This window comes from Mandrillus leucophaeus, unplaced genomic scaffold, assembly GCF_000951045.1.
Source record: "Mandrillus leucophaeus isolate KB7577 unplaced genomic scaffold, Mleu.le_1.0 Scaffold873, whole genome shotgun sequence".
Lineage (NCBI taxonomy): Eukaryota > Metazoa > Chordata > Mammalia > Primates > Cercopithecidae > Mandrillus > Mandrillus leucophaeus.
Window position 1 is genome coordinate 327,844 of NW_012109508.1, and position 15,206 is coordinate 343,049.

The 15,206-nt window shown below is 37.1% G+C and overlaps 1 protein-coding gene across 1 annotated transcript in view; it reads left to right on the forward strand.

Moving 5' to 3' along the window:
• The window catches only part of PRLR (prolactin receptor), a 186,931-nt gene extending 176,410 nt beyond the window's left edge, over positions 1-10,521 (forward strand). The window contains exons 11-12 of the mRNA XM_011969112.1: positions 28-8,036; positions 8,077-10,521. Coding sequence (XP_011824502.1) covers positions 28-1,032 — 1,005 coding nt within the window. The 3' untranslated portion in view covers positions 1,033-8,036; positions 8,077-10,521. The remainder of the gene's footprint in view (positions 1-27; positions 8,037-8,076) is intronic.
• The last annotated feature ends 4,685 nt before the right edge of the window (positions 10,522-15,206 follow it).

Below are 15,206 nucleotides of genomic sequence, written 5' to 3' on the forward strand. Positions count from 1 at the left end.
TCTCTTCTTGTGTCCGTGTTTTAATAGAAGGGCAAGTCTGAAGAACTACTGAGTGCCTTGGGATGCCAAGACTTTCCTCCCACTTCTGACTATGAGGACTTGCTGGTGGAGTATTTAGAAGTAGACGACAGTGAGGACCAGCATCTAATGTCAGTCCATTCAAAAGAACACCCAAGTCAAGGTATGAAACCCACATACCTGGATCCTGACACTGACTCAGGCCGGGGGAGCTGCGACAGCCCTTCCCTTTTGTCTGAAAAGTGTGAGGAACCCCAGGCCAATCCCTCCACATTGTATGATCCTGAGGTCATTGAGAAGCCAGAGAATCCTGAAACAACCCACACCTGGGACCCCCAGTGCATAAGCATGGAAGGCAAAATCCCCTATTTTCATGCTGGCGGATCCAAATGTTCAACATGGCCCTTAATACAGCACAGCCCCAGATCCTCCTACCACAATATTACTGATGTGTGTGAGCTGGCTGTGGGCCCTGCAGATGCACCGGCCACTCTGTTGGACGAAGCAGGTAAAGATGCTTTAAAATCCTCTCAAACCATTAAGTCTAGAGAGGAGGGAAAGGCAGCCCAGCAGAGGGAGGTGGATAGCTTCCATTCCAAGACTGACCAAGATACGCCCTGGCTGCTGCCCCAGGAGAAAACCCCCTTTGGCTCCGCTACACCCTTGGATTATGTGGAGATTCACAAGGTCAACAAAGATGGCGCATTATCATTGCTACCAAAACAGAGAGAGAACAGCGGCCAGCCCGAGAAGCCCAGGGCTCCTGAGAACAGTAAGGAGTATGCCAAAGTGTCCGGGGTCATGGATAACAACATCCTGGTGTTAGTGTCGGATCCGCATGCTAAAAATGTGGCTTGCTTTGAAGAATCAGCCAAAGAGGCCCCACCATCACTTGAACAGAATCAAGCTGAGAAAGACCTGGCCAACTTCACTGCGACACCAAGCAAGTGCAGGATCCAGCTGGGTGGTTTGGATTACCTGGATCCCGCATGTTTTACGCACTCCTTTCATTGATAGCTTGACTAATGGAATGATTGGTTAAAATGTGATTTTTCTTCAGGTAACACTACGGAGTACATGAAATGTTCAAGAATATAGTCAGACTGACACTACTAAAGCTCCCAGCTCCTTTCATGCTCCATTTTTAACCACTTGCCTCTTTCTCCAGCAGCTGATTCCAGAACAAATCGTTATGTTTCCTAACTGTGATTTGTAGATTTACTTTTTGCTATTAGTTATAAAATTATGTGTTCAATGAAATAAAAGCACACTGCTTAGTATTCTTGAGGGACAATGCCAATAGAAATATCCTCTGGAAAAGGCTTTCGTGATTTGGCATGGGACAGACGGAAATGAAATTGTGAAAATTGTTTACCATAGAAAGATAACAAAGGAAAACTTTCCACATAGGAAAATGCCATGAAAATTGCTTTTGAAAAACAATTGCATAACCTTTACACTCCTCCTCCATTTTATTAGGATTACCCAAATATAACCATTTAAGGAAAGAATGCATTCCAGAACAAATTGTTTACATCAGTTCCTATACCTTACTGACACATTGCTGATATGCAAGTAAGAAATAATGCCTCCATTTTTTTCTTAAAATAGTTTAGATATGTTAAGCATGGATTTTCCCCCTAAATTCTATTTTAAAGCCTCTATAGAATATAGTTTGGAAATTAAAATTTTCTTACACAAGGGGCAGATGAATTTCATGTGAATCCTTTTAGGATGTTTTCCTGCTTCATTTCAGCATAATAGATAATTTATTATACACCTTAGTCTTTTCTTAGTTAAAAAAAAATTCCCTAAAGACTAACTTTAAAAGAAAACCACAGCAGGATGCTAACGGAATTACTGCCTTACTGTACATACAAATTCTACTTTAATACAAACCCGTAAGTTTAACAATGTATTTTTGAAGACTATTTTTCTATAACTTAGGTAAAATAAAAGACTATTTTCTATCTTCCCAGTACAGCTGTTTACGTATTCAGTGGGTAAAGTATTTTCTGCTGCGAGGTTATAATGTGTATTTACAGTACATAGTAGTATATGCAGTTCCCATTTGTGGAGTAAAATGCCATACCAACCCAAAGCCCACTGTGAAATATGAAGTGAATGACAAAATTCAGTTTCCAGCACAATGTAGTATAGTTTATCTGATTCTTTTTATCTCCAGGACACTTTAAACGACAACTACCACCACCAACAACCTAGGGATTTAGGATTCTCCACAAACCAGAAATTATTTCTCCTTGGAGTTTCAGGCTCCTCTGGGACTCCTGTTCATCAATGGGTGAATCTTCCTAAAGCTACCATAAAAAGGGAGAGCTATGATTTCTAACAGCTGTTTAAAAGAGAGAGGTTTTGTTTTTGTGAGAAATCTTGAGCCACAAAAAAATTTTAAGCAAAGCCAGGAGTTAGTGTCTCTCTGAAGTAAATTCAACTGCAAAATCTTGGCAGTGGCAGAAACAGCTCATATCAGAAGTGTCCAAATAAAGGTTCTGGGAAACTAGGTATTTGTATAGCAATGGAAATAGCTCCAGAGGTCAGAGTGTGGTAGTGAGAATCTCCCAGTCAGTTCCAATGTCAGGCTTCCTGAAAGAAGTCAAAGCTTGGATCTTCATTTTAAAGGGCGCATCCATGACTCATCTAACACCCTCCCTCTATTTTTCCCTTCACTTGATGGTAAATCTATTCTCTGTGTCCATTTACTAGCTGGACATAGAGAACTTGAGCTCACCTCTGGGAGTCAAATATTCCCAACTAGCTCATACTGATAGCAACTGGACTCAGAGGTCTCCCCCCGGCCCCGTTTGAAAGTGAACACATTGCCAGTGTTTTGAGAATGTCAAAAGCAATAGATATGAAGCTCCATTTTCCTAACATATGAAAAATATCATGTGAGTAAGGGAAGCATGTGGGAAAGTTGTCCAAGCTCATTCAGTCCCCTAAATCCTCAATACTTAAACTGTCTGAGAACCAACTGCATAGGCATCACTTGGGCAGTGTTTGAAAATTCTGTTTGCAGAATCTTAGGCCTTATCTCTAACCTAAAGCATCAGAATCTGCATTTTACTAAGATCCCCAAATGATTCAAGTGCACACTGAAGTTTGAGAAGCACTGTTCTAGACAGCCATTTCCACTATTTTAGTTATTTTAGTTGTTTTAGTGCATAGTAACAATCTTCTTTTGGAAAGGACAGATCAAGTCTGTTTGACTTGCAATGAACAACACTGCAGGTAAGAAAACAAAAAAAGAAACATATCAGTAGTTTAAGATTCCCATTATGCCGAATCTTATGTGAATTCACATAAAAGAATGACCTGCAAAAGTATGCACAACTTCTGAAAGGCCAAGGAATATAGTCTACCTTGAGAGGCATTAACCAAAGACAGTCACCCTCAAAGCCAATGCAGACTAAACCTTTCCTAACATAGTCTATTCTTCTCTAAGAATAGAGAAGATATGTATCAGTCATTCTTAAAGTCTGAAAACCTAAACATAAAAGTAATCTGCTTTTGACAGATAATTTTGTATAATACATATGAAAAACTGTGACAGCTAAGGACTTGAATTAAATCCCTAAAAAACACCAATTAGCCACTCATCAAGCCAAGACTTTAATTCTGTGATCAGTTAGCACTGTTTATCTGAATTAAGCTTTTTTGTGGTCTAACAAAAAGGTTTTTTTGTGGTCTATCAAGGAGACAGCTGTTCAAATGGAAGGATACATGTGGGGCGGGGGACAGTCAAGAGACCTGGATTCTGGTCCTAACTGCTTTGCCTTGGAGAGATTAATTCCCCTCTCTAAGCCTCAGTTTCCTCTGAAGATGTTGGACCAGATAACCTCTAAGGTCCTTTGAAACTGACTCCTGGCTTCCATGACTCACTGAATATTTTTCTGCAAAAATAATTCCAACCAATGCCTTCTATCTTAATCTAACAAAAAATTGCTCTTCGTCATAGAAATACAAAGTAATCTTCAGTGATGTGCTCTTTATACTTTGCTTTTTAAACCGTCAGTTCCAGTTAGTCTTAATATATTGCATGTGCATTTTATAAGTGATATGTGTACAGAATCATATTCTAAGATTATGTGCAAATATATGTGTAGAAAGAGGCATTAAAAAAAGAGGCAGGAGATTGAAAAGAGACATATTAAAGGAGGCACTAATCTTTAGAAAAATGATCTTTCACTGAATCAAGCCATGCTCATTCCTTGCTGAATCCAACAGCCCCAAATCTCTTTTCTTATATCTGGCTGTTAATTTTTTTCCTCGCACCTTCCTAGATTATTAACAACCATTGCGCAGTTGGCTCATGGGTCCTTACACTCTGAGTTATAATAAGTTGTATTTTTATAAACAAATACCTAAATATTCAAGTTTTAAGGCACATGGAAACTGAATCTAGGCAGTGGGTGATTTGTGTAGCTTACAACCCAAACAGCAAAAGGTTCCGATTCGTTCTAACAGATGTGTATAAGCACAAGTTAGTATCCGCTGTGTCAGATATTTAACAGATCCTACATTTATTAGCTATGTAACAGACTCTACATTTTCCTAAGTGCCTAAGACCAATCCTGGTAGTCACTTAAGTGCAAAAGACTCACTTTAACTGGCTTGGTCTGAAGGGGTCAATCCGTTACTGCCTACACAAGATCTGGGCGGTTTTGCTGTGTGTCTTGTGATGACCCAGCTGAATGTGAAAAGCCTGTGAGTTATTGAGCAACCAGAGGCCCCTGCATTCCAAGAAGCAGTTTGGCTCTGGGGAAACTCTGGCTTTCTCTTTCCTCAAGTGTCCACCACTGCCCATCATTTGCAGAAAGACTTGGCCCTGCCTTTAGCAACTTCCCTATCTCCTTAGAGTAGACAAGAAAGAAACAGATTTGTGCACATTTTACAAAGTGCCTTCCTCTAGTTTTATTTTTTTTTTAAGTTTTCATTTTTCAAGGAAAAATGTGTTGATTAGAAAGTAACTTTTGCCTTGTAGGGAGATAGATAGATAGATAGATAGATAGATAGATAGATAGATAGATAGATAGATAGACAGACAGACAGATAGATGAGAAGAAGCCAGAAAGGGCACAACAAAATGCTCTAAGGGTCAACCAGCAAATGTTCAGTGAATGTTGACGTATTGTTTAATTGAATCAACACAGAGCTGTTGTGAATAGTGTGACTTACTTTGCCTGATAAGAAATTGAGTCTGGCTGTGATTTGGGGATAAATCTGCCACGCTGTGATTTGAGACTCTTCATACCAAAACATATTGATACGTTTTTGAATGTCTTTGGCTTACATGCCTAAACCTGAAGAGAACAATGCATGTACATTGGAACTTTGCACACAAACAGAAAAATATAAATGACTTTGAATTAACATCCCAAGTGTTGCTAACATAGATGTGCCACTGATGAAAGTCTCATGTGTTCTTGAGTGAACAAATTTCCTTTTCTGCCTTTTTGGCTCAAGCACAATAATACTGTCACTAAGACAGTGACTGAGCACTCAATGTCCAAGACTAAATCACATCGCCACGACTAAGTAGGCTCTCTGTCCTGGGATGTCTTTTAAAATCTGGACATCAGGTTCCTTACTTGTTAAATAAGTGGGTTGACCTAAAAGGTTTCTAAGACCTCTCATGATCTAGGTGAAATCCAGGGTTTCAGGTCAGTGTCCCTGGTGCAGTGCAAGAAAGCCTTGCTGACATGCCCTTGGCCTGAAGCAGCGAGCACGTGAAACTGTGTGACAATGCTTAAGAGAAAAACAGAGATCTGTTCCTCCAAGTCAGATTGATTTAACATCCTTGCTTTTCCTTTTCCTTCCTAGCTTTACGTATTTATAGGGTTTTTACTTCTTCTCCAGAGCCTACTATTTTTCCTAAGAGTTAGTAGCAACCATAGGATCCACAAGAAATGAAATTATTCATAAACAATGACTTTGGCACTGCAAAAGTCTGAGTCAAAGGTTAAATCAGTCACACAGATATCCAAGGCCAAGTTGAAGACCACAAGTATATCCCATTTAGAGATTTGCATGCTTAGAGACTAAGCCCACATTCATTAATTATTTAGTTAATTCAAAGGCCATTAATAAATCCATGCCCAGCCTGGGCAACATAGTAAGACCCAGTCTCTACAAAAATTTTAAAAATTAGCCAGCCATGGTGACACGTACCTGTAGTCCTAGTCACTTGGGAATCTGAAGCCAGAGGATTGCTTGAGCCCAGGAGATCGAGGCTGCAGTGAACCGTGATTGTGTCACTGCACTCCAGCCTGAGTGACAGAGCAAGACCTTGTCTCAATAAATAAATAAATCCAAGCTACTTTGATGACTAGATACTGGAGGTCTTAAGGAGAAGCTTTAAAAATACAGATTGATTGCTTCAGAGAAATCCTATTTATAATTATGATCTGAACTTATTCTATGATTAGCAAATATATCATCTGAAAATAAAACAGGAGTTCTCTCCCCAGATTTTTGTTTTTCAGGATGGTGAGTTTTGGTCTAGGACCCTCATGGCACCCATTTCAATAAAAGGAAAAAGATAGTAAAATAGGAAATAGGAAGTTTCCAGAGAGATCTGGGCATCTCAGGATTCCAGGAAATGCTGAGACTAACCCACTAAATCCAAATTTTATTGGATATGGTAAATCTAAATATGTTCAGTGTTCTGAACAGATTTTATGAGTTTATGTCCAAGAGAGGTACATAATTCACAAACACTATCATGCTGGCAGCTGTTTTATCCACATCAATTCCCCTGATTTAATGCTCTGATTTCAATTTAGAAAGTATTGAGACATGTAAAGTCTCAAAACAGGAAAAACCTATCTTGTTTATAAGGTGTGGTCGATAAATAGACCACAGATAACCTTAGTCTATTAATTAACTCTCAGATAATCTTAATCTATTCATTAACATTCTACTTGCTGCTGATTAAAAAGAAAGAAACCCTAAAACCTTCAGCAACTGAAGTAGTAATATAAAAAATAACCTTTACTAGTTATGGTCAAATTAGGCTTCACTTGGATAAACCTCAAAATGTAGTCTGAGTTCTTTTGTGCACACTTTACAAATCCTGAGGAAAAAAATCTTTTTTCCATGTTATCTGAAAAACTATATGGTGAAGATACCTCTGAAAAATAATTTGTTTTATGAAATTCCTGAAAAGCTAATTGTGAATTTGTTAAAGAAACTACCTCCCCTTTGTGTCCTAATGTCCTTCCTTCAAAGCTGCATATAGTTTAGAAATGAAAGATGTCACGTCTCATGCTTTGACTGGTTTTTGGTGGCATATTTGATGTATTTGCCAAGTGGCATTCCTGACTTCACAGTAACTGTTACATTATTTAGTACTATATTGCTTTATGTGGTTCAAAAATAGTATACGCCATACTGAAATATGTAATCCTCATGTTGTGAAACTCATCATGTAATACAAATGCAAATCATTACTTAATAACTTACAATTTATCCATATGTAGTTGCAATATGATTGTGCCTATGACTATAAAAAAAAACTGAAAAAATATGTAATGTATTTCTGTTGAAACGGTGAATGTACTAATTTTTTTCTTAATCTTTGTCTGGAAGAAGCATTCTATGTCATTCATTGTACAGCTGCTCTGGGGTGTTACACACTTAAAGTACAATCCAACAGTTGTTTAAAAGTCAACCTCTCGGCTTTGTTTCATGTGACTGCTGAAGCTTCTCAAGTGTTCTTTGTGTGATGAGGCTTGCTTTTGTGCTTCATCATTCATTTTAAACAATTGAAAAGTCTCATGTGGAAACCAAAGCAATCTAGAACCAGCCTGTTGGGTGACTGTGTCTTCTGTAAAGCCATATTGAAGTGAAGCTATACGTAATAGCGTAAGGTTCCATATTTTCAAAGCTACCACTACCTCTGCTTTTCCTCTTTCCCTAGAAAATGCCAAGCAAAATTCCCCAACACTAAGTGAGAAATTAGAAGTAATTGTTATAATTAAGTTGCTGGGTGTATATATATATATATACACACACACACACACACACACACACACACACACACACCTTCTAATTCATCACTTTGCAGGGTTATGCGAGAGTTTCTGAATAACCATTCTTACATTTTTACATTTTATAAAAACTGCCTGCAAGAAAGGTTCAGAAAGAATACTTAGTAAGTCATCAGATGAAAAACCAGCAAAACCATAGAGTGCAGATTTTTTCCTAACTATAAGTCACCTCATAGTTGTCCAAAGCCATGATAATGATATCTCGTACAAACTGACTTCTGTAACCCCCCTAGAAATAACCCTTTTCCTTATTTGATTTTAGCCATCAAACATAGTATGATGTGGGAAAAGTCAGTCATTTACCAGGAATAATCTTGTTTTGATTTTAAAAACTCATTTCTGTATGTAGTTATTGTAATGTCTATTTTCTTAGACTTAAAGATTTATAGAAGACTATAGTTATCTGATTTGTTATTTTGCATTTTTTCATTCTGTAAATCTTTGCTTGTGGCACATTGTGCTCTCTGTTTTCCATGGGTTTATTCATTTGTCTCCTTCTATTTTGAGGGGACAACATGGATAGTTAAATCTTTGTGAATAGATTGGAGATAATGCTAACTGCTATCATAACATCTTCATTTTTATTGCATGCCAAAAACAATGCCTGCCAAACAAAATCTTAGACATCCCAATATAATGTGTTCATTATATTTCTATTCACACCATTATTGAAAATACCCAGTTCAGTGCCTGGCTTAATAAATGCTTAATTCCCTTACCTACTCTTGCCCTATTTTTTTTATTTGAAATGGAGATGAGCAAAATAACACATTCATGGCTGAAGCATTTTTTTGGACATTTCTTGTTGCTAAAAGATCTATAATCAGGACGTTGTTTATGTAAGTTGGACAAAAAAAGTTCTTCCCGTCTATGTCCACCCTTCCATATGATTGCAAAACAAAATTTCCCTCCTTTACCTCATCCCTATAACATAGGAGCCTGAGAAAAATGAGGGAAGATGGAACCAGATATAAGGAGATCCAATAAGAGAAGCTTATTTAAATATTGTGAAATAATGGAAAAACCAAAGCATTTTTTTAAGTGGGGAATCCTTTTGAACAGTTATTATTTATCCATATTGCTAACAACAGCTTTTCTGACAAAATCCATCAGATGAAGTGCAAATGGATAATCTTTTACTTTTAATGGATCTAGAACTAGAAAGTTTCACTTACTGTTCATGTTTGTGTTGCAGAATTGTGAAATGGTGTGTGGTTTTGCTTTCCAAGTTCTTCTCTGCCTCCTCTTAATTCTCTAATGCCGTGTCTTACAGAAGAATGAGAAATTTCTTTCTTACTTGAGTATCATGCTCTAAAAAACTTGGCTTCAGTCAAAGAAATGCTAGCTCTCCTGTGCTTATATTGAAGCCATCTGCCTTTAATTCTTGGGTCCTCTTATATTTTTAAGGTGCAAAATTTGAAGTCTCAGTCACCAGACACAGGATCTATATAATTAATGGTGAGCTGGAGAAGTAATATGTAACTAATTTTTCAAAAGCATTGAATATACTTTCCCGAAAGAAAACAGAAATTAAATATTGCCACATCTTGCCAGATTCCCATCTGACACCTTAACCTTGTCAGGTTTCCTACAACTTACTAATCAAGTTTTACACCTTGTAAATCTCCCCAGTTTTTTCGGGGCTGAAAGATGCAACTTCTATTTAATAGAAACTTTGAAATGTTGGGGTAAGGGAGCAGTGGGGGGACAGGGGAGAAGGATAAGAAATAGAATTATTGAAAAACCCCCAACAGAGACCTTCCTGGCCAGAATATGCAGAGTAACTTTTGCTGGCTTTACCTTTGAAAGTCCCTCGAAACCATGCAGATGAAACTGAGCCTGTTTTTGAAACTGTCAGATGCATTCTACTTTGGAGGTCCCAATACCTAAACTGGAATTCTTATATCTACATCTCCTCCACCATCCCCCACACCGCCCCTCAATTCCTGTTGCCCCTGCTAATGTTAAGCATTTATCTCTTGTTATGATCAGGTTCACATTAAAAACAGATACTTACAAACTGACTGGAAGCACAGATACCTTTACGAATGTGATAAAATATTTTCTTAAGAAAAAGAAACAGGATGTCGGTCAAATAAAACACTACGTGGATGTTGATTGGTGAACACTGGTGTAAGAAAAGGGAGCTCAGGAATTTTTATTACTGTATTTGTAAATGAGTTTGAAAGAATTTGTAAACGCCACTGGTACATTTTTAAGGTGACACATTTGCTCATTATAAAGTGATTAAAAATTACAGGGTAAGCTTAAATGACATTTGCCAGTAGTTTTACTTTACATAATCAATACTGATATTGTTGCTGAACTATGTAACTTTATGATGCATTTTTCAGTCCCTTTTCAGAGCAAATGCTTTTGCAATGGTAGCAATGTTTAGTTGAAATTGACTTAATAAATTATTACGTGAGCAATGGTTTTTGGAGGGTCTTTATATATGTATGCGAAATATGCATTACGTGAAAAATTTAACTTGAAATAAGTTTTTCTTCTTTGCCACAACAAAATGTATTAGAATAGATTTTTTAAAAGAAGAAGGGGGGACTGCATTTTAACTCTGAAAATAAAGTGTGCAGACACATGCTAAAACATTGATCTTAGGACACTTACGGGTGGCATTTTTTTCAAGCAGAAATCCTTATGCTCATCTTTGAACACCTCTGATTTTATTTTCCCGCTAATTCTAAATCAAAACTGAACACACATTTCCCCAGTCTTTATTCGTCTGCCAGACTCAAGCCTTGAAAATGCAAGCATGCTTGGAAGCACCCAGAAGTTTCTTGGAACTTCTCCTGGGAACAACCAAGAACAATCAAAAGGAGAGTTTCCAAACCTGAGATTCCATCAGCTTTCCCAAGTTTCCAAACCTGAGATTCCATCAGCTTTCCCAAGTTTCCAAACCTGAGATTCGATCAACTTTCATTCAACAAGCCACAAATCTCGGGGCCAAAGTTTCACATTTTCTTTTGTTCATGTTTTTCTGACTAGAATTATTCAATGTCGTTACTTAAAACCAGCTGTGAGTTCATCATCCATTTATGATCTTTTATTTATTGCATAATATATTTCACAAATACTTGAAAATATACAGAAAAACATAACAAAGACTCATTTACCCACATCCAAATCTTATAAATATTCATACTTTCCCTTGTCTGTTCCTTTTTTTAACAAGCATTCATTTAATATCCCAGATACTGTCATTTACATCCCTCAACAACCAAATTCTCTACCTCTCTCTTCAGCAGTAACTACAATCCTAAAGTTATTATATATCCTTCCCAGCTATTTTTAAAATGCATTTGCCTCAAATCTATCTATCCTTAAATAACATGACCAATTACTTTGGTATTTATGAGTTTTGCATAAAAAATAGCAGATAACATTATGCACTTTGATTTTTTTTCATTCGGCATTGGGTTTTGGGGATACAAATAGCTCCAGCTGCTTAGTTGTATATTATTAAGCTCCCTATTTATCAACATTTAATTTCCACTGCTTTATGCATACAACTGCTGTAATTGTATACATACGTATAATTTATTAATCTCCCTATTTATCAATATTTAATTTTCATTGCCATAAATGGCAAAAGTTGTGTGTATACCACTGCTATAATTTTACACATATATACAATTTATTAATCTCCCTGTTTAGCAACATTTGATTTTCACTGTCATAAGTGACTATGCAATGAGTATTCCTATGCCAGTCTCATTGGAATATGTGCAAAAGTTTCTCCAAAATATACACCTAGAGGTGGAATTGTTGGGTCATATAAAATGCATATCTTAATATTTCCTAGATACTGACAAATTTCTTCCTCTCCACAGTAGTTTTACTGATGTGTACCCTTACCTTTAGTGTAGTAATTTCCATTTCTCTTCATCTTTATCATTACCTGGTGCTGTCAGATATTTTAATGTTTGACAATTCAATGAGCATAAAATGATGCATTGTTATTTTACTTTTTATTTCCCTGATGAATCCATTTGTATCTGAGTAACTCGTCCTTTTCCTGCTTATCTTTTATGCCATCTTTGTGGTCTTCTGATTGTCTACATATGCCCAAATGTTAATCCAGGCTTTTCTGGCCCATTTTTCTGGGTATCTATTCCTGCCCTGGTGCTCCACTGCTTTATTACCATATTTTATACGAAGTCTTGTTATCTGGTAAATTAATTCTCACACCACCATATCCTTCTTCAAAATTGTTGTGGCTATTCTTGGCCATTTACTCATCATATAAATTTTAGATGAGCCTATCGATCTCCTAAAAAATTGTGTTCGGAGCTAGATTGAATTTACGTTTTAATGCCAGAAGTTACATCTTTATGATATTGTGCCTTCTTAATCATGAACATGGTATATCACTTCCTTTACATTGGGCTTCAATAAAACTTTACATTATTCTTCATAAATGTTTGCATACGTTTTATTAGATTCATCCCTAGGCACCCTCTCATTGCAACCTCTGCCTCCCATGTTCAAGTGATTCTCCTGCCCCAGCCTCCTGAGTAGCTAGGATTACAGGCCCACACCACCACACCCAGCTAATTTTGGCATTTTTAGTAGAGACAGGGTTTCGCCATGTTGTGCAGGTTTGTCTTGAACTCCTGACCTCAGGTGATCCACCGGCCTCGGACTCCCAAAGTGCTGGGATTACAGGCATGATTCCACTGATGTTTTAATACTGATCTTGCATCCTGTAACCTTACTCAACTCTAATTAATGTTCTTATAATTTGTAGGTTTTCTTGGATTTTCCATTTTTACAGCTGTATCACCACAAACTAACAACATTGTTTCTTCTTTTAATAAGAGAAATGCCTCTTATTTCTCTTTCTTCATCTATTTTATTGGGCTTCCAGGACAGTGTTAAATAGAAATGTGTTATGGGCATTCTTTCTTCTTCCTGACTTTAACTAGAATGCTGTGAAAAGTTCACTATTACATATAAGGCATCATGTAGGTGTTGTAGGGGGGAGAGGAAAGCTGCCATTTTGTCCTCCGAAGGTTCACTAAAAGTCACTGACAAAAGTTGAATTAATAGGAGAAAAGGCATACAAATTTATTTGATTATAGTTTTGTGTGACATGGGAGCCTTCAGAATGAAGACCCAAAGATACAGAGGAAACTGTCCATTTTTATGCTTAGTTTCAACAAAGTATGGACAGTTGTGTAGGAAAATGATTGGACCTAAAGCTGATAGACTGCGTGAGAAAACCTAGCAAGGCCTGTCTGTCTGGGTTTTTCTTGACCTCTCTGTGTAGCAATGCCTCTCACCATTCCTTCCTTCTGAGTACGGGGCAGGACCCTCTCTGCTAAGTGGGTCTTATGACCTACAGTCAAACAAGATAGGTCAGGTTATTCATGGTCAGTTTTTACACAGAAAGACTGTGTAAAGTGATAGTAATATTTTTAGACTGTAAAACTGACTTTAGGGCAAGAGGGTTCCAGTTTCTATGACCCGCCTTGGGGAAGTGAGATCCCAGTTTCTATGACCAGCCTCTGGAGAGAATGAGGGACCAGACAGGAGGACACCAGGTCAGAGAGAACTGCTGCTGGGCCCCTACAATTTTTCAGATACCGTTAGTTATGTGAAAGATATTCCTTTATATTTCTAGTTTGCTAATAGTTTTTTTATCTTAACTAATTTTAAAACTTCTCAAATTTTTTCTACATCTATTGATATGTTCATGTGACTTTTATCTGTTAATGTGTCAGTTATTACAGAAAATTATTTTGGAGAGTATATTTTAAGGTTAAAGTAGCCTTGCGTTCTTGAGATAAACCTCACTTACACATGAAGTATGTTTGCAAACATTATTAGGTGCAATTTTCTAAACTTTTATTTAGGATTTTTGCATTAATGAGGTTCATCTTTTTTGCTGCTTAAGATATCATTTTTGGAGGTGGTTTATAAGTAAGTTAAAATCTTCTAGGATTAAGTAAGTTTCTACTTATTATAATTCTGTCAATTTTTGCTTTATATCTTTTGAGGTTGTATTATTGGGCATATACAGATTTAAATGGTCAATCCTCCAAATAAACTATTTTTTTCATTGCTGCATACAATCCCCTTTATTTATAATGGTCACGTTTGCCTTAAAACCTATTTTTTCTGATACTGATATTGCTAATTTGGCTTTTCTTGGGAGCAGTAATTCTCTGGTAAGTTTCTTCTCATTCCTTTACTTCCTAATTTTTCTATATCATTATGTTTTAGGTATGTCTTCTAAAAACAGCATAAGCTAGATTTTGTTTTCTTCTAGTTGAGAATTTGTTCCTTTTGGTGGCTAAACAGTTCTGTCCTTCTCATCTGATATACCCTTCCTTCATTTTTCTTTTGCAGTTTGAATTATTTAAATCAGCCAGTTCTGTAATGATCACAATAGTAACAGGATATAATTAAAGGTCTTTGTAATTAAAGATCCTTGTGAGATAATTCACTGTAACTGAGAACCCTAAGCTTGGGAACAGCTCTTCCCCCATACAGGAACAATCCCAGGCATAGTGAACCAAACTCTAAGGACTCTCATCTTACTGTGATTGAAAACAATAATTAAGCCTTGATTGTCAAGTTCAAGGGAATGAACAACTAGAAAATCCCAACTGCTAAGAGAAGGGCCTATGCTCAAAAAGATCTTGCCATACATTCTACCAAAAAGAGATTGAGTTATATTTTCAGGATCTTCCATTTAAACACAAATATTCCCCACATAAATTATCTGTGAATCATGCTACCACATACATTATTGAATAATACTTGATGAACATTGTATGCCAGGCACTGTGCTATGTATGCAGTGAGCAGTATGGATGTGCTCTGCGTCCTAAGGCTGAGGTAATCTATGTGTCCCTAGCTCTCTCCAGAATGTTACTTTCTAAAACATAGTAAGTCCAATAATTCCGATGAGACTTGTTCAAAGAGTCCTAATAAATAAACAAAAGGACTTTGACCTTGCGTTATTTTTCAAGAAAATCAGTTTTCCAGGCCGGGTGCAGTGGCTCAAGCCTGTAATCCCAGCACTTTGGGAGGCCGAGGCGGGCGGATCACGAGGTCAGGAGATCAAGACCATCCTGGCGAACACGGTGAAAC